The sequence below is a fragment of the Gigantopelta aegis genome, chromosome 12, assembly GCF_016097555.1.
Source record: "Gigantopelta aegis isolate Gae_Host chromosome 12, Gae_host_genome, whole genome shotgun sequence".
Classification (NCBI taxonomy): Eukaryota; Metazoa; Mollusca; class Gastropoda; order Neomphalida; family Peltospiridae; genus Gigantopelta; species Gigantopelta aegis.
Genome location: NC_054710.1, coordinates 12,652,629 through 12,673,373, shown reverse-complemented (window position 1 = coordinate 12,673,373; position 20,745 = coordinate 12,652,629). Strand labels below are relative to the sequence as shown.

The window sequence follows — 20,745 nt, the reverse complement described above, 5'->3', positions numbered from 1 at the left end:
ATCATGATATTTTATTTTACTATCAAGTATTTTGCATCGGTAATGAACCTCTTAATAAAAACATTAAAAAACCCCAAGTATCTGCTGTTATATTGGCTGATTCATGAAAAGAAGATCCCACTTTTTGAAGCTGAATAGCAGAAAATGTAGGTCGCTTAAAAATTGAAAATGAGTACCATACCAGTTTATTATATTGTGTGTTGTTGGTTAAATTTGTACTTTGATAAACGGCTTGCTTTGAAAATGTTGTATACATAGGCGTACGGGCTCCCATATTTGTAGGGAGGCAGGCTGGTTTTTGCCCGAATTAAACTAAAATGCCCGAATCTGAAAAACAACATTTATTTTTTATTAGCATTATAATCAAACAGCTACATGTATATAGGGTTGCAAATGAATCACTACGCATTTTTACATGGATTACAACTAATTTTGAGGTTAGAATGATGGAAATACATTGCATTAAAATGACATTTTGTTATAAATTTAACACCAAAAACAGAGAGCCGTAAACGCAAACTCATTAAACTACATGACATCATTTTGTGTGTTTGCCAAATTGTGATGACGTCGGGTTTAGTACCGACAGGGTTATTGGTTTGTAAGTGTCAAATCGTCCAATAGTATTGTTCGTTAGACCAATGCAGAATATTTCCCACTGAGAAAATATGGAAAATATTTCCGTTATGAATGACCACTGGGGTAATAATAGAGGATAATAAACGAGTTACCAGTTACCAAATTTATGTCCTGAGTGAAATAATTTTCACTTGTCACAAGCTTTATAGTGAGGGACAAATGAAAATTATTTCACGAGGGACATAAATTTGATAATAACTGGTACAGAGTTTGTTATTCTATTTATTACCCTACTATTTTTTCTCTAAAAGCATTTTATTTTCTATATATACATAAATGTACCCTAATAGTATATATAGAAACAATGTAAGCACACTGTTTTGGAATATTGCTTTAACATTGTATTTTAATCACGTTCTTATATAATTTTCTATTTATTCTGTACCACAAATATATAATGAATTGCATTAAAATAAAATTTTATTACAAATTTAACAAGGAAAACAGATAGCCATAAACACAAACACTTTAAACTACGTGACATCATTTTGTGTGTTTGCCAAAAGTGATGACATCATCTTTAGTATCGACATGGTTATTGGTTTGTAAGTGTCAAATCGTCCAATAGTATTGTTCGTTATACCAATGCAGAATATTTCTCGCTGAGAAAATATGAAAAATATTTCTCCCTGTTATGAGTGACCACTGGGGTAATAAATGGATATATAGAGGATATATTTCATGTGGGTTTTTTAATACTATTTTTATGTCAACTCGTGATGTGTGAAAACCATATTTTCACAAATTGCAAAGTAATATGAGTGAAAATATGGTTTTCACACATCACGAGTTGACATAAAAATCATATTCGAAAACACTCCATGAAATGGTCTATTTATTATATACATCTTTCCTAATTTTTGACAATATCTTTCGCTTTTTGTTAATATCTTTTGTTTATCCTATCAAAAACACGTAATGCCATAAGATATTTCTTCGGATTGAACTTTTCCAGAATCTTTACTTGACCATAGACTTTAAAAGAAATTTGAAGAATTTTTTTAAAAATTTAATTATTAAATTAACATTTATTTAATAATTACTGCTATGCAAACATATACCTCTAAAAAAAACCCACAAAAATAAAATGAATTAGATGCCGTTACATTCTAACATACACTTAGTGACAGGACATTGTGTCATCATTAGTTAGCTTCATATTCAATTCATTTTAGATATTTTATCGTAATTGCACTTCATATCCCTTTTTTATACATGTGTAGGTATAGTTATTTCAATTTCATTTTTTTTATTTTTCAAATACAATCAGTTGCTATGATAATCATAAAACTTAAATACGAAGAAATTACACAGAAAAGTAAATACGATTTCTTTATTTTCACTGTAGCTAAAATACATTGAAAATATGACTTTTCACTGGAAATCACTTTTATGGTTTTTGTCGATCTATATATTTCATTGCTATGTATATGCATGTGCTGTAACCTCACCGTGGTGCAGGGGTGTAACAATATTCTCTTTGAGAATGGCCAATACAGCACAAAATTGAAATTTTGAGTAAAAGTCAGTATCTATCTGTGATATTTGAATTTTTGCACAGTTCTTTACACTGTTTTTATTTAAATCTTGAATTCTTATATTGATGTTGATCATCACTTTATTTGTTTGCATTACCGTAGTTTGACACCCAATAGCCGATGTATTTTTCGTGCTGGGGTGTCGTTAAACATTCATTCATTCATGCTATGTATATAATAAATGTATTTATCCTATAACCTACCCATGATATCCATGTCATAAACCCATGTGATAATTGACTTTATTAACCCAGTTAATAATGGTTTGCAAATCTGCAAGGTCTCTAGGTAATTTGTTGCTGTGGATGGGTCATTTGCTTACAAGGCAACAAGACCCGTGTACCTGAACATAACGTTTTCAAAGATCTGTTTAAAATGCGTGATGTCAAACTAATTTGTGCTAATCGTGATGACGTCATATTATCGATGGTGGCGACTTTAGTACTGTGATTTACTAAAAAAGTAATTCGAATGTTATTTTAGAAGTGTTATAGGATAAATAGAATTTGCTACTCGTGTTTTTTAATATGTAAAATATCAACCTCGTCTAGTTAATCGGTATTTGTCTCGGCAGAGCCTCAACAAATACCGATTAACATAGACTCGGTTGATATTTTCCATATTAAAAAACACTCGTGACAAATCCTCTATATATGTGCTTACAAAATATGGATACGTGGAATCTGACACTATACACATTAGAGCTGGGTGGTATTGAAATTTCAGGTTCGGTATCGGTATCGGTATTTTGGGTGAGATTTACCTCAGTATTTTTGGTATACTCTGCTTTAAATGCATGTCCGAGTTAAGTGTCACCTGCTATAAAATTACCTTCCATACACAAGACCCTCATCTCGCTCTTTCTTTCATCTATTTTATGTTCGTCAGATAAATTATTAGTGCTTTATTAAATGGCAGATAACATTTTTCAATACCGAAATTTCAGTATTTTGAAATTTGCTCTATACGGTAAATCGGTACTGACATGATACCGATACCGAACGGTATAGTATATACGGTATACCGCCCAGCTCTACTACACATACACATGTACATATGTATAAGATTTAATGTAGTCCAGTATAGTTTCACTGCAGATGAAAACTGAATATGAGGGATAAATAAAGTAATGCAATGTTTCAGAAACAATAATATTCTAAATGTACACACATCTTCACAAATGATTCTTTTATTTATTTCAGAGCCCGAAGAGATCGAAAGGTAAAGCATTTATGCGTGCTATATCTGTATATTTAAAGGAGCTTTTTCTTAGAGTTGTTAATGTTTACATCGGTTATGGTACCTTGACCATGCATTGTAAAAATAGACCTAAATGAAAGCTATGTCAAACTATTGGATAACAGGTCTTTGGAGTTTCCAGTATCGTGTACATGCATAATCAGTTTGCTTTTGAAATTTTAATGTAAGTAAACATCTTTGGAGTTTCCAGTATCGTGTACATGCATAATCAGTTTGCTTTTGAAATCTTAATGTAAGTAAACATCTTTGAAGTTTCCAGTATCGTGTACATGCATAATCAGTTTGCTTTTGACATTTTAATGTAAGTAAACATCTTTGGAGTTTCCAGTATCGTGTACATGCATAATCAGTTTGCTTTTGACATTTTAATGTAAGTAAACATCTAGATTGTGATTATAAACACTATTCTCTCGGACTTGTACATATAGATGGTTAGTTCAGATGCCACATCACTTATGTGGGGTATCCGAAATGGAGAATTGATCACGGGTTTGGACATGCAATGATAACTGGGATTGGGTCACTATAGGGATAGAGAATACAATACATCATTGATTCACCATTGGCCATTAGATCCCATTTATCTTACAATGAGCTATTTGACAGCAATGGTAACTGGAATTAGGTCACTATAGGGATAGAGAATACTGTACATCACTGATCCATCATTGACCATTATAGATCCCATTTATCTTACAGCGAGCTATTTGACATCAATGATAACTGGAATCAGGTCGCTATAGGGATAGAGAATACAATACATCATTGATTCATCATTGGCCATTATAGATCCCATTTATCTTACAACGAGCTATTTGACAGCAATGATAACTAGGATCGGGTCACTATAGGAACAGTGAATACAATACGTCATTGATTCATCATTGAGCATTATAGATCCAATTTATCTTATAATCAGCTATTAGACAGCAATGGTAACTAGGATCGGGTCACTATAGGAACAGTGATACAATACTTGATTCATCATTGAGCATTATAGATCCAATTTATCTTATAATCAGCTATTAGACAGCAATGGTAACTAGGATCGGGTCACTATTGGAACAGTGAATACAATACGTCATTGATTCATCATTGAGCATTATAGATCCAATTTATCTTATAATCAGCTATTAGACAGCAATGGTAACTAGGATCGGGTCACTATAGGAACAGTGAATACAATACGTCATTGATCCATCATTGAGCATTATAGATCCAATTTATCTTATAATCAGCTATTAGACAGCAATGGTAACTAGGATCAGGTCACTATAGGAACAGTGAATACAATACGTCATTGATTCATCATTGAGCATTATAGATCCAATTTGTCTTATAATCAGCTATTAGACAGCAATGGTAACTAGGATCGGGTCACTATAGGAACAGTGAATACAATACGTCATTGATTCATCATTGAGCATTATAGATCCCATTTATCTTACAACGAGCTATTTGACAGCAATGATAACTAGGATCAGGTCACTATAGGAACAGTGAATACAATACGTCATTGATCCATCATTGAGCATTATAGATCCCATTTATCTTATAATCAGCTATTAGACAGCAATGGTAACTAGAATCAGGTCATATAGGGATAGAGAATACAATACGTCATTGATTTATCATTGGCCATTATAGATCCCATTTATCTTACAGCGAGCTATTTGACAGTAATGATAACTGGAATCGGGTCACTATAGGAACAGAGAATACAATGCGTCACTGATTCCTTATTGGCCATTATAGATTCCATTTATCTTACAGCGAGCTATTTGACAGTAATGGTAACTGGAATCAGGTCACTATATAGCATAGGCATCGGAAGATGGCAGCAACTGGGAGGGAGGGGGACACTTATTAAATGCAAGTTCATATTGTGCTTATTGTCTCCCCCCATTTCTGACGCCTATGCATAGGGATAGAGAATGCAATACATTCTTGATTCCTCACTGACCATTATATATCCCAGTTACCTTACAATGAGCCATTTGAGTTATTCCAAAACATATCTGGGGCAGGATTTATTTCAGTCGATTGGTAGAGCACTCACCTGAGGTGTATAGGTAATAGGACTGAACCGTGTCTGCAGATTCATTGTGCTTGTTGTTGTTCTGTTCCAACCAATACGTGCCCCATGACTGGTATAGCAAAGGCCGTGGTATGTGTGACCACAAGGTTTAATATATTTTCTTATTATCCACATGGTTCAACATAACCGAGTTAATAATAATCATATGAAGCACACGTGTAACAACAAGTGTAATGACGTAATTTTGGGATGTTGCTTCTTCCCCAGTCCTAGCCCAGACTGTGCATGTGAAATACGACATCATTTCGTCGTCTCCTTCCAGTTGTGGTTGAAACATTTTGAGACGGCCGTTGGGCCTTGTTATTCATAAACAAATTTTTACAATAATAATATGGATAATAAAGAAATTATTACACTCGCACATATGTTGTACTAATTTTATGAAACTCGTGTCAGTATTTATGTATTACCCTCGCTTTCGCTCGGGCAGTACAAAAATCCTGACACTCATTTTAGTACGACACACAAGCTCGGATAATAATCTCTGTTTATTATAGATGTACCAATTGATTAAATGACTGTGAAATGCCTTTGGTGGTTTTTATTATTGTCTTTTTCTTTTTTTCTTTTTTCTACTAGATCTCGTTACAAACATCTTGAAGACGCAGAAAGAAAGAGACTTGAAGCGGCTAATTTTGTGGCTCCAAAAAGTAGATTTAATTAGTAATATGGGGCCTAATTCATGAAGGTCTCTTAGGCTCTGCTAGACAACAAAGTATCCTCTTTGCAAGTGTTTTAGCATTGCACTGCGAGATCGCAAAGTTACGAGAGTTTAGTGAATTAGGCCCCAGAAAACTGTGAAGACTATATTATATCAGAATTACCAGATGTTTGTCATCCAATAATCTAGTACTAATATGTATGCATACACACACACGTACATGCATGCATGCATGCATGCACACACACACACCCACACCCACACAGTTAAATGCACACTGCATGCACACACACACACACATGCACCCCACACAGTTAAATGCACACTGCATGCACACATTCACCCCCACACAGTTAAATGCACACTGCATGCACACATTCACCCCCACACAGTTAAATGCACACACATGCACCCCACACAGTTAAATGCACACTGCATACACACACACACACTCACACTGCAGACACACTGCACACACAATGAGAGAGAGAGACACACACACAACACACACTCACATACAGACATGCATACACATACACACACACACACACACTCACACTGCAGACACACTGCACACACACACACACACACACACACTCACATACAGACATGCACACACATACACACACACACACACTCCCACACAGACACAGCACACAGACACACACACACACGCACACTGCAGATACACACTGCACACTGCAGACACACAGTGCACACTGCACACACAATGAGAGAGAGACACACACACACACAACACACACTCACATACAGACATGCACACACATACACACACAGACACACATACACACACCACAACACAGAATGCAACACAACACACACAATGCAACGCAACACACATACAACATAACACACATGCACATAAATACACATGTATATATGCAGTATTTATTATGTGGTATTTTGTATGTAGTTTGTGTTTATTTTGTGGTATTTTGTATGTAGTTTGTGTTTATTGTGTTGTTTATTTTGTGGTATTTTGTATGTAGTTTGTGTTTATTGTGTGGTATTTTGTATGTAGTTTGTGTTTATTGTGTTGTTTATTGTGGTATTTTGTATGTAGTTGTGTTTATTGTGTGGTATTTTGTATGTAGTTTGTGTTTATTGTGTTGTTTATTGTGTGGTATTTTGTATGTAGTTTGAGTTTATTGTGTGGTATTTGTATGTAGTTTGTGTTTATTGTGTGGTATTTTGTATGTAGTTTGTGTTTATTGTGTTGTTTATTGTGTGGTATTTTGTAGATAGTTTGTGTTTATTGTGTGGTATTTTGTATGTAGTTGTGTTTATTGTGTGGTATTTTGTATGTAGTTTGTTTATTGTGTTGTTTATTGTGTGGTATTTTGTATATAGTTTGTGTTTATTGTGTGGTATTTTGTATGTAGTTTGTGTTTATTGTGTGGTATTTTGTATGTAGTTTGTTTATTGTGTTGTTTATTGTGTGGTATTTTGTATATAGTTTGTGTTTATTGTGTAGTATTTTTTATGTAGTTTGTGTTTATTGTGTGGTATTTTGTATGTAGTTTGTTGTGTTTATTGTGTGGTATTTTGTATGTAGTTTATTGTGTGGTATTTTGTATGTAGTTTGTGTTTATTATGTGGTATTTTGTATGTAGTTTGTGTTGTCTTTTCAGAAAAGAAAGAGAAAAAACATCTGCTAGATCCTGATCGAAGGTGAGTGTAATATTTGAGATAAACTATGAGTAGCAATGACATTTCACGGCTCGAACTGAAAACAGCATCAGAGAATCCAAAATCTGGCTAATTCGTGGAAGCTGTTTGAAACTCGTTAGGAGTTATAAGTAATTTTTAGGTGTAATTCATTCGAAGGTATTATTACCAACTTTCATTGCTAAAAAATGTGTAAAGTTTTGGGTTGTTTTTCTTTTAAATACTTAATATAAGATATGGTTTTGGGCTAACAAGTAGGTAATTTACCAAAACAGGTACAAGAATCAATGCAATTAAGTAATCAGATACCGAAACTGCCTGAATAACTGGAGCAATTCAATTCCCTGAAGTTATTTTGGGGATATTATACTATATTATCAGGATAATCAATAATTGTTTCATCGTTTTAACCTTTCCGTGTCTGTGCTCAAAATGACGTTGTGGACGGAGCCGTATGACATCATGAAACAGGGTTACTTTATTTATGTTGTGTTATTATTCATATGGTTCGACATAACCGAGTTAATAATAATCATACGAAGCACATGAGTAATAAGTGTAAAGACGTAATTTTTGGAAGCGACGTCATAACATGACATGGCTTCTCCAGTCCTAGCTCAGACTGTGCGTTTGAAATATGACATCATTTCGTCGTCTCCTTCTAGTTGTGGCAGAAACATTTTGAGTTGGGTCTTGTTATTCATAAAGAAAACAACAATAATAATATGGATAATAAAGAAATTATGACAATCGCTCTCACTCGGGCAATACAAAAATCCTGACACTCGTTTCGTAAAATCAGTATGACGCACAAGCTCGTATAATAATCTCTATATATAGCACACTATTATCATCTAATTTCTTTATACATGTAGCTCACAAAGAGATTGAAATTAGGTATCTTCTTAAAATACAGTATGTAAAGCAAATAAATTAAGAGCTCATAAGTAATTTATAACTTCATTGGGTATATTTCATAGTGGCGAAGATCATTTCTAGGCCTGACCTGTTTTATGTTGAAACTGTCAATTTAGCCAAAAACAAGGGGTTGGTAACGAATAGGGTTAACTTCGGACTTTGGTAACTTCGGCCTGGTAACTTCGGACCCGAGTAATCTCGACCCCAGGTAATCTCGGACCCCATCGGTTTAGTTGAGAAGAATTCCAATGACATTTTTCTACTGGTCTCGACGGCGCAGTGCCTAAGCAAACATTGGTCTTACAAGGATGACAGGTACAGGGTACAGAATAAGCATTACATGTAAGGGGGTGTTACTAATTACGTAACGCTCTAGGGGTAGAGGAAGAGGGTACTGTGTTCGATTTACGTAACATTTTTCAAGACTATATGTTATTTTTATTCATTACTTGCGCAGTCAGTCTAGGATTGATCCCCATCGGCAGGTAAACAAAAATACCATAGTATGTGATATCCTGTCTCTGGGATGGTACATATAAATGATCCCTTGCTAAAACAAAATATAGCGCGTGTGCAGGGATTTCAGCGGGGTTGGTGTTATAGACTGTGTTGAACGAAGTTTATATGGGGCCATGCTCCCCCCAAAACTAATTTCAATTTTGTTTTAAGCTTGGGCACGTAAGGGTTTCGACACCCAATTCCTCTCTAAGATTATATGTCAAAATTACCAAATGTTAGACATCCAACAGCAGATGGAAGGAAGGATATTTATTTTATTTAACGACGCACTCAACACATTTTATTTACGGTTGTATGGGGTCGGATGATTATTAAATCAATATGCTTTATCTTTGATGTCGTTAAACAACCCCCCCACCCCCCACAACTTTACCCTTTCCAAACAAAATAATATTTATTTGAATTTGTCGATTTTAACACGTAAAATTAAGAAGTGAAAACGTTCATTGTCTACTTTAGTATATTTTATTTTAAAAATATATACATGATTAATGTGTTACTAGTATACAAACTACACTTTGAAAGTTCTACTAACACTTTATAAAATATCAATTCTTATGTTGTTTAATTAGTGGCGCGCTGCACGCCATCACATTACAATAGGGGTAAAAAGTGATTAATATATATTATATGTTCAAGTGAAACCTTAAAATGAAACCACTGATTAGCCAAGTCACATGTTGGATTGCAACGACTGCATGAATTATAATATTAATATTTATTATCCATATGGTTTAACATAACCGAGTTAATAATATTCATACGAAGCAAACGTGTAATATAACCGGCCTCAGTGGCGTTGTGGTTAGGCCATCGGTCTACAGGCTGGTAGGTTCTGGGTTCGGATCCCAGTCGAGGCATGAGATTTTTAATCCAGATACTGACTCCAAACCCTGAGTGAGTGCTCCGCAAGGCTCAATGGGTAGGTGCAAACCACTTGCACCGACCAGCGATCCATGACTGGTTCAACAAAGGCCATGGTTTGTGCTATCCTGCCTGTGGGAAGCACAAATAAAAGATCCCTTGCTGCTAATCGGAAAGAGTAGCCCATGTAGTGGCGACAGCGGGTTTCCTCTCAAAATCTATGTGGTCCTTAACCATATGTCTGACGCCATATAACCGTAAATAAAATGTGTTGAGTGCGTCGTTAAATAAAACAATTCTTTCTTTCTGTGTGTGTGTGTGTGTGTGTGTGTGTGTGTTGTGTGTTTGTGTGCGTATGTGTTTGTGTGTGTGTTTGTGTGCGTGCGTGTGTGTTGTGGTGTGTGTGTGTCTGGGGTGTAGCCAGAGAGGAAAAAACGCCGAGGCAAACCCAGACCTGTAAAATAAATATCAGTGTCATCATGGAAAATGTTTAATGAATCTGGGGAAATATATATATATACATATACATATTTATTTATTTGTTTGCTTCTAGGGCTCGTTATGCTGAGTTAGAAAAATCAGAAAAAATCAGACGTCACTCCCTTTCAAAATCAAAAGGTAAACTTCAGTAGTGTGAAACTAGTTTAGAATATAGGGACCCTCCATGCAGGTGTCTTTGTTTAGTTCACTCTGCAATCAAAAGACTGTCTGATGTATAATACATAGAACACGGAAGTTGGGCAAAGAATTGGATTTCTGTGACGAGAGAACATGTAAGAAAGAACGCACATTTACCACTCTTGTTTGATCACATCGTGTTTCTTATTAACTTTGGCAGTCATCAAATGTCACAGATTCAGACATCGTTCTAATAGAGGTGGGATGTACTAGCCCAGTGGTAAGGGGTTCACTTGATGTGCCGTCGATCTGGGATGTCATAAAGTTAAATTTATTATTGGTGTCAGTTTGGATAGAATAATTAGATGGGTTACTGACATAATAATATGTCTTGCATTTATTGTTTGAGGCAGTATGTGATGTACATGTATACATGTCCAGTCAGACCTCGTTATACTATGACCATGTTCATCCCTGAGTCACTTTGTTGTTATATCGAAATTGACGTTGCATAGAATTGTCTTGACTTGCAATCTTTGCCAAAATGACTTAACAAAAAATAGTAATTAATATATAGCATTTAAATCATTAATGCATTGAAATTATTATTAAAAACAACAAATACACATACATATATTATGTTTTTAGAAGTCATCATTAAATATATTAAAGAAAGCTCATTTGCCATCGGTCTAATCATTCCTTGGTTAAAGACATCAACGATTGGTAGCTGTTTTGTTTACAGAATGTCATAGAAATAGAAGACTTGATTGTTCGAAGTTAATTCTTTAATTGGTTGACTAAAGGCTTATTTGCAAAAGCAATACATGTCTACAGATTTAGCCGACATTGGTAGCTCGAACAGAATGTGACACTGTCGGCTCACTATGAGATCAAGGATTCTAAGTGGCTGTGTGTGTACTGCCAATGTTCTTTGGTATCTGTGATTATGTAGTGTCGTTGTAAACGGGTGTTTTCAGACGTCGGATGCACGTTTGTTGCTAATTTGCTCTGTCAGTGTCGGAAGGTGTGAATTCAGGTGTAATGAACAGAATAACACTGATGTACGTTTGTTCCCGACAGTTTGTGGTCGGATGGTGTAAATGTTGTATTAACGACGGTCATTGTAACTAGGTCTGACTGTATATACAATGTATTAGGGCTGCATGTAGAGATTAATCGAAGATCTGTAGCCTGGTTATTAAAGTTTTTCGTTCCAGCCAGTGCACCACGACTGGTAAAACATGCCTTGCCACCAAATCTTTGCTACTAACCTTCAGTGAACATTTTAGTCCTATAGATTCAAAATTGTAAGTAAAAACAATGCAACGCTCACTGCACATATTGTTTGATATTTTCCAGCAAAAAGTGATAAAGAAGATGTGTAAGTATATTGATATATCTTTGTATTTTTGCAAGATCAGTTTTCAATACCATAGCTGTGCGACTGGGGGTAATTTTTGGCACTTTTCCATCAGATAATTGTTGAATTGCATCCAGTGTTCGAGATTAACAGTATCCCGATATCCCGGGGATACCAGAATTTAATTTTGGATACCAGACTTCAAGAACCCAGTATCCCACCGGGATACCATATAATACTAAATTCTCAGGTGGGATACCAGATTTTGAAATGTTAGTATCCAACTGGGATACTGCCCCAAAATTTTAATCTCGAACACTGGCATCCATCATGGATTCAAAATGCAGACCTTTAATAGTCAATGTTTCTCCCAGAAAGAAATTTTTGGGTATGGTGCTATGGAATTGAATACAACCACAGTCAACAGAGGGTATGGGGGGCCTCCCCAACAAAGAAAATGGGTTAAGTGTAGGGTTAAGAAAATCATACGGTAATGATACAGAGTAATTCATTTTGTCCAAATTTTAACCTTAGACAATAAAATCTGCCAAGAAATATACTCTTCAAAAAAAGAAACGCAAAAGTGTACAAATGGGTTATAACTCCGATTTTATGTTTCCTACCGGTTCATGCTTTGTGAATATAAGGTCATTGCATGTCCCAAACACATTCCCACGGTTACATTCGATAAAACGCAGCTACTGTACAATAAAGTTCCAAAATATGAATATTCGCAAAAACGCAGCCACGTGCAAACCATGTCACCACTGCACGTGCGTTGTCTGCACGTGTAACATGAACACCGACAGTATAAAAGTGCAGGGTGTTCGCTTGCCTGGCCTCTGTATCTGGCCGACAGTTGACAATCCAGGACATGCCACGTCTCAGTGAACCGCAGAGAAACAATGCCATCGGCCGACTAGACGCAGGCGAATCCAGAACGGCCGTTGCCAGGGCATTCCATGTGTCCCCAAGCACCATCTCCAGACTGTGGGACCGTTACCAGCAACATGGATCAACACGTGACCTCCCTAGATCCGGTCGACCACGGGTCACTACCCCCGGGCAGGACCGCTACATCCGGGTACGCCACCTTCGGGAACGATTGACTACTGCCACCTCCACAGCCGCAGCAATACCAGGTTTGCGCAGGATATCCGACCAGACCGTACGGAACCGCCTACGTGAGGTAGGAATTCGTGCCAGACATCCAGTTCGAGGTGTCATCTTAACACCACAACACCATCGACTCCGACTGCAGTGGTGCCAGATTCATCGACAATGGCCTCAACTGCGATGGAGACAGGTGTGGTTCAGTGACGAGTCCCGATTTCTGCTCCGACGTCATGATGGAAGATGTCGCGTGTATAGGCGTCGTGGTGAACGTTATGCGGCAAACTGCGTGCAGGAAGTGGACAGATTCGGCGGGGGTAGTGTCATGGTGTGGGCAGCCATCTCACATACTGGCAGAACTGACCTGGTCCACGTGCAGGGCAACCTGAATGCACAGGGCTACATTGACCAGATCCTCCGGCCACACATCGTTCCAGTTATGGCCAACGCCAACGCAGTGTTCCAACATGACAACGCCAGGCCTCACACAGCACATCTCACAACGGCTTTCCTACAGAACAACAACATTAATGTCCTTCCTTGGCCATCGATATCACCGGATTTGAACCCAATTGAGCATCTATGGGACGAGTTGGACCGACGCCTCCGACGGCGACAACCACAGCCCCAGACCCTGCCCGAGCTGGCAGCAGCCTTCCAGGCCGAGTGGGCCACCATCCCCCGGGACGTCATCCGTACTCTGGTTGCTTCAATGGGCAGGCGGTGCCAGGCAGTTGTCAACACACGCGGAGGCCACACCCGGTATTGACTCCAGATGACCTTGACCTTGGTGATGTGTCCTATCACTTACTCACAATGGACTAGAGTGAATTGTGAACAATCCTGCAACATTTGGTAATTATCGGACTCACCATTCAATAATTAAATCAATTCTCCAAATGTTACGACAATGTGGTTTTGCGTTTCTTCTTTTGAAGAGTATATATGTATCGCGCCATACCCATTTTACCCTCTGGTAGAAACCCTGATAGTGTGAAATCGGATATTTGTTTTCCAGTTAAAATCTTTAGTGGATCAAGGTAGTGGTTGAATGACGGTTCGAGATGCATTAGATCATGGATTCAAGTCCTCTTGGGAGAATGTGTTGCTTAATGTTCCATCCATCAACAGTTGTATCGTGTGCTAGTCTTTCCATGTTGAGCCTGCGTATATACGATAAACAATCTCTTGATCACTGGTAACTGTAGCCAGGTATGTGGTGTCATCAGTTTAACTGTAGCCAGGGTACGTGGTGTCATCAGTTTAACTGTAGCCAGGGTATGTGGTGTCAACAGTTTAACTGTAGTCAGGGTACTTAGTGTCAACAGTTTAACTATACCCAGGGTACGTGGTGTCAACAGTTTAACTGTAGTCAGGGTACGTGGTGTCAACCGTTTAACTGTAGTCAGGGTACATGGTGTCAACCGTTTAACTGTAGTCAGGGTACGTAGTGCCAGGGTACATTGGTGTTAACAGTTTAACTGTAGTCACTGTACGTAGTGCCAGGGTACATTGGTGTCAACAGTTTAACTGTAGCTAGGGTACATTGGTGTCAACAGTTTAACTGTAGCCAGGGTACATTGGTGTCAACAGTTTAACTGTAGTCAGGTTACAGGGTGTCAACAGTTTAACTGTAGTCAGGGATATGTGGTGTTAACAGGTTAACTGTAGCCAGGGTACGTGGTGTCAACAGTTTAACTGTAGCCAGGATACATGTTGTCAACAGTTTAACTGTAGCCAGGGTATGTGGTGTCAACAGTTTAACTGTAGCCAGGGTATGTGGTGTCAACAGTTTAACTGTAGTCAGGATATGTGGTCTCAACCTTTTAACTGTAGTCAGGGTACATGGTGTCATCAGTTTAACTGTAGTCAGGATACGTGGTGTCATCAGTTTAACTATAGTCAGGATACGTGGTGTCAACAGTTTAACTGTAGTCGGGGTACGTGGTTTCATCAGTTTAACTGTAGTCAGGATACGTGGTGTCAACAGTTTAACTGTAGTCGAAGTACGTGGTGTCATCAGTTTAACTGTAGTCAGGGTACATGGTGTCATCAGTTTAACTGTAGCCAGGATACGTGGTGTCATCAGTTTAACTGTAGCCAGGGTGCGTGGTGTCATCAGTTTAACTGTAGTCAGGATACGTGGTGTCATCAGTTTAACTGTAGTCAGGGTACGTGGTGTCATCAGTTTAACTACATCCAGGGTACAGGGTGTCAACAGTTTAACTGTAGTCAGGGTACATGGTGTCATCAGTTTAACTGTAGCCAGGATACGTGGTGTCATCAGTTTAACTGTAGCCAGGGTGCGTGGTGTCATCAGTTTAACTGTAGTCAGGATACGTGGTGTCATCAGTTTAACTGTAGTCAGGGTACGTGGTGTCATCAGTTTAACTACATCCAGGGTACAGGGTGTCAACAGTTTAACTGTAGTCAGGGTACATGGTGTCATCAGTTTAACTGTAGCCAGGATACGTGGTGTCATCAGTTTAACTGTAGCCAGGGTGCGTGGTGTCATCAGTTTAACTGTAGTCAGGATACGTGGTGTCATCAGTTTAACTGTAGTCAGGGTACGTGGTGTCATCAGTTTAACTACATCCAGGGTACAGGGTGTCAACAGTTTAACTGTAGTCGGGGTACGTGGTGTCAACAGTTTAACTGTAGTCGGGGTATGTGGTGTCATCAGTTTAACTACAGCCAGGGTACAGGGTGTCAACAGTTTAACTGTAGTCGGGGTACGTGGTGTCATCAGTTTAACTACAACCAGGTTACAGGGTGTCAACAGTTTAACTGTAGTCGGGGTACGTGGTGTCATCAGTTTAACTACAGCCAGGATACGTGGTGTCATCAGTTTAACTGTAGCCAGGGTACATGGTGTCAACAGTTTAACTGTAGCCAGGGTACATGTACGTGGTGTCAACAGTTTAACTGTAGCCAGGGTATGTTTGTGTCAACAGTTTAACTGTAGACAGGGTACGTGGTGTCAACAGTTTAGCTGTAGACAGGGTACGTGGTGTCAACAGTTTAACTGTAGCCAGGGTACGTGGTGTCAACAGTTTAACTGTAGCCAGGGTACGTTTGTGTCAACAGTTTAACTGTAGCCAGGGTACATGTACGTGGTGTCAACAGTTTAACTGTAGCCAGGGTACATGTACGTGGTGTCAACAGTTTAACTGTAGCCAGGGTACATGTACATTTGTGTCAACAGTTTAACTGTAGCCAGGGTACGTGGTGTCGACAGTTTAACTGTAGCCAGGGTACGTGGTGTCAGCAGTTTAGTCATTCACACCAGTCCATATTTTTCATTATTACCATTTGTTATCAAAAAAACAAAACACCCTGACTTGACTTCATTTTCATTCATTCATTTATTTATTTAGCTGCTGGTTTGTTTGTTTCTTGTTTTGTTTTTTCTTATTATTATTTGGGTCAGTAGGGTTTTTTAAATTACAAAATTTAATTTTGAGAAGTTTCAATATAAACTTGGCCATATACATGTACATCCATAATCATTCTCTGGTAGTAATATGTTAACACAATGAATGAATCATGCACTTTGGGGGGGGGGGGGGGGGGGGGGGGGGTGTGTGTTGGCGAGAAATACATTTTTAGCTACCAGAAATACCAAAATGTTAAAATTCATAATTTACCAAAGTTGTTTTACATAATGTTTTTTTTCTAAAGCTGTAATAGGCAGAAATATATTCTACATTACATTGTGTTTATTAATTCTGATGTTTCTTGTTTTCATTGACATTCGTCTAGAGATCATTCTAAGGCGCCTACACCTAAGACTTTGGAGCCAAGTTCACAGCCAGATTTAGAACATTCTCGTATTCCTATGGCTAAAGTGTTGGAGCCACCTTCACAACAGTCTTTAAAACATTCTAATGTGCCTTTGCCAAAGGCTTCAGATCCAAGTTCCCAGCATGTTGTACCTACACCTAGTTCAAAGCAATCTTTAAAACAAGTGCCTACTTCTAAATATCTTCACCCAAGTTCCGCGAAATCTTTAAAACAAGTGCCTACTTCGCAATCTTTAAAACAAGTGCCTACTTCTAAAACTTTGGAGCCAAGTTCAGAGAAGTCTTTAAAACAAGTGCCTACTTCTAAAACTTTGGAGCCAAGTTCGGAGCAATCTTTAAAACAAGTGCCTACTTCTAAAACTTTGGAGCCAAGTTCAGAGAAGTCTTTAAAACAAGTGCCTACTTCTAAAACTTTGGAGCCAAGTTCGGAGCAATCTTTAAAACAAGTGCCTACTTCTAAAACTTTGGAGCCAAGATCAGAGCAATCTTTAAAACAAGTGCCTACTTCTAAAACTTTGGAGCCAAGATCAGAGCAATCTTTAAAACAAGTGCCTACTTCTAAAACTTTGAACCCAAGTTCAGAGCAATCTTTAAAAAAAGTGCCTACTTCTAAAACTTTGGAGCCAAGTTCAGAGAAGTCTTTAAAACAAGTGCCTACTTCTAAAACTTTGGAGCCAAGTTCGGAGCAGTCTTTAAAACAAGTGCCTACTTCTGAAACTTTGGACCCAAGTTCAGAGCAATCTTTAAAACAAGTGCCTACTTCTAAAACTTTGGACCCAAGTTCAGAGCAATCTTTAAAACAAGTGCCTACTTCTAAAACTTTGGACCCAAGTTCAAAGCAATCTTTAAAACAAGTGCCTACTTCTAAAACTTTGGACCCAAGTTCAGAGCAATCTTTAAAACAAGTGCCTACTTCTAAAACTTTGGACCCAAGTTCAGAGCAATCTTTGGTGCCAAGATCAGAGCACTCTTTAAGACATGTGCTTACTTCTAAATCTTTGGAGCTAACTTCAGAGCAGTCTTTGGAGTTGAGTTCAGAGCAATCTTTAAAACAAGTGCCTACTCCTAAAACTTCCTAGCAGTCTTGACAACATTTTAATATGCCTACTCCTAAAACTTTGGAGCCTAGTTCCTAGCAGTCTTTACAACATTCTAATATGCCTACTCCAAAAACTTTGTAGCCAAGTTGAGCCTCAGTCATTAAAACATCCTAATGTATCTATGCCTAAGACTTTGGACCCAAATTTGCAAGAATCTTTTGAACATACTAATGTGCCTACGCCTGAAACTTTGGGAGTCAAGTTCGCAGCAATCTTCAAGGTCAAGCTAGCAATACACACACAAACACACACACACACATCTATACACATACACACACACAACTATACACATACACACACACACAACTGTACACATAAACACACACACACACACACACACACACATACTGTAGTGAATTTTGAGAGATGTTGGATTTCCCCAACAAAGCCAGTGTGATAAGCGATGCAGACACTTATCCAAGGGGTTTCTGAAACTTTGGAGTCAAGTTCACAGCAATATTAAAGGTCGAGCTAGTAATACACACACACACACAGACACACACACACACAGACACAACTACACACACACACACAGACACACACACAACAATGCAGACATTTATCTGAGGGGACAGACTGCTCGTAGTTGAACATCAAAGTTCTCTGAAACTCCAGTGATTAAAGGATGAATACAATGGATTTATTTCTTTGAGTGAAGGAGATGTATTATTTAGGACGTGAAGAGTGTTTCTGGAGGAAGAGTGCCGAATATTGTCTACAGACAGAAGTAGGAATCAATGTTGCTTGACATCCAACATGTGCATGCAGGATGTATCATCCTGGGAGTGACAATCCTATAGAGAAAACACTGACAGTCATTCATGGGCATTGTCATGACTTGAAAAATATCATTTTGACTGGAGAAACAAGTATGTGATTTGGATTAAGATTTGGTCTAATTGGTAGCAGGCATGTGTAAGAGATTCGAGTAAGTGACAAACAGCTGCAAATTATTTCTGCAAAAGATACTACATCAGGAATTGTTGGATAACCAAGGTTTGCCTGACATTTGAATGATGCCGATCTTCAGAAACATGCATTCCTATGATCATCTTCAGAAACATCCACTCCTATGAACATCTTCAGGAACATCCACTCCTGTGATCATCTTCAGAAACATCCACTCCTATGATCATCTTCTGAAACATGCATTCCTATGATCATCTTAAGAAACATCCACTCCTATGATCAGCTTCAGAAACATGCATTCCTATGATCAGCTTCAAAAAGATGCACTCCTATGATCATCTTCAGAAACATGCACTCCTATTGTCATCTTCAGAAACACGCACTCCTGTGATCATCTTCTGGAACATCCACTCCTATGATCATCTTCAGAAACATGCACTCCTATGATCATCTTCAGGAACATCCACTCCTATGATCATCTTTAGAAACATGCACTCCTATGATCGACTCAAGTTCTTTGTCTGTGATGTCCACAAGGTTGCCAGACGTTTGTAATAGTATGCTATATTTATGTTATATTCATTTGCAGTCAGCACCAGCTTATCATGTCTGTTGACATAATTGTTTTCTAACTACTGTAGCAGTGTTTTCAGATCATTATAGATGAGTGTGCAGCAATCACATCATCAGTAACTGTCTTATCATCAGTAACTCCGGTAACATTTGGAGTGAAGGTTCCGTGACACCAGTTCAGCAACCTGGGCCCCGTTCCACAAAGTAATCATAGCCCTAAGATCACCTTAAGTGCATAGCTACCTTATGCACTAAGGTGATCTTAGTGCTAAGATCGCTTCGTGGAACGGGGCCCCGACCTGTAGTTGGCTGGGGATTATTAACAAATGTGGCAAGTGGTTCATCATCACTATCCCTAAAACCATCTTCAGATTGCTTCTTGCCACGGTCCTCATTGGGGTCAGAGTCATCAGCACAGATGTTACTCGTTCTGGAGATGTGATGTCGTCATCACACGATTCACGTGAACAAATCATTTACTGTCGTGTATCCTTTTATTTATTGTTGGCTTGTTCAGTGGGTGTGGGGAAAAAGAAGTTTAATTTATGTTTTAATTAAATAAAGAATACATGTAAAAGTTAGTTGTTCACCGTGTCATATATATTTAGATAGGCATCAGAAGATCCCTGGCAGCTACTGTAAGGGTGGAGCTATATTTTGAGTTGCCCTTCAAGTGGGATGGATGAATGCAGTTGGGTTTCTTTGGATGGGGAGGTGGAGGATAAGGCGCAAAGTATAGCACCTTTTTCTTTTTCACATATACATGTATTAAATTGAGCTGTACAACAAACACCAATCGAATTAAAATTAGCTCCACTGGTTAATTACTATTACCTGTGGATCTAACAGCACCCTGTTGGAACTAGTGTCCAGTTGACCTTTCATTCGAACAATCAAAACTTTACTTGCAAAATCATGCCAGTGATTTGAAAACATTCGCTATTATGCCGAGAGTATACGAATGATTCGGGTGAATTTCGAAGTGCCGGAAACTAATTCCAATATAAAATTTTATATAAAATTTGTTTCAAGACGTGATGGTATAGCCAAAAAATCTAGTTATACTAGTATACAATCCAG

At 38.1% G+C, this 20,745-nt stretch overlaps 1 protein-coding gene across 1 annotated transcript in view; it reads left to right on the top strand.

The window, feature by feature from the left end:
* LOC121385832 (proteoglycan 4-like) overlaps positions 1-20,242 on the top strand; it is a 94,484-nt gene extending 74,242 nt beyond the window's left edge. The window contains exons 41-46 of the mRNA XM_041516620.1: positions 3,380-3,398; positions 6,115-6,185; positions 7,849-7,888; positions 10,740-10,804; positions 12,167-12,188; positions 17,043-20,242. Coding sequence (XP_041372554.1) covers positions 3,380-3,398; positions 6,115-6,185; positions 7,849-7,888; positions 10,740-10,804; positions 12,167-12,188; positions 17,043-18,162 — 1,337 coding nt within the window. The 3' untranslated portion in view covers positions 18,163-20,242. The remainder of the gene's footprint in view (positions 1-3,379; positions 3,399-6,114; positions 6,186-7,848; positions 7,889-10,739; positions 10,805-12,166; positions 12,189-17,042) is intronic.
* Positions 20,243-20,745: the final 503 nt, after the last annotated feature.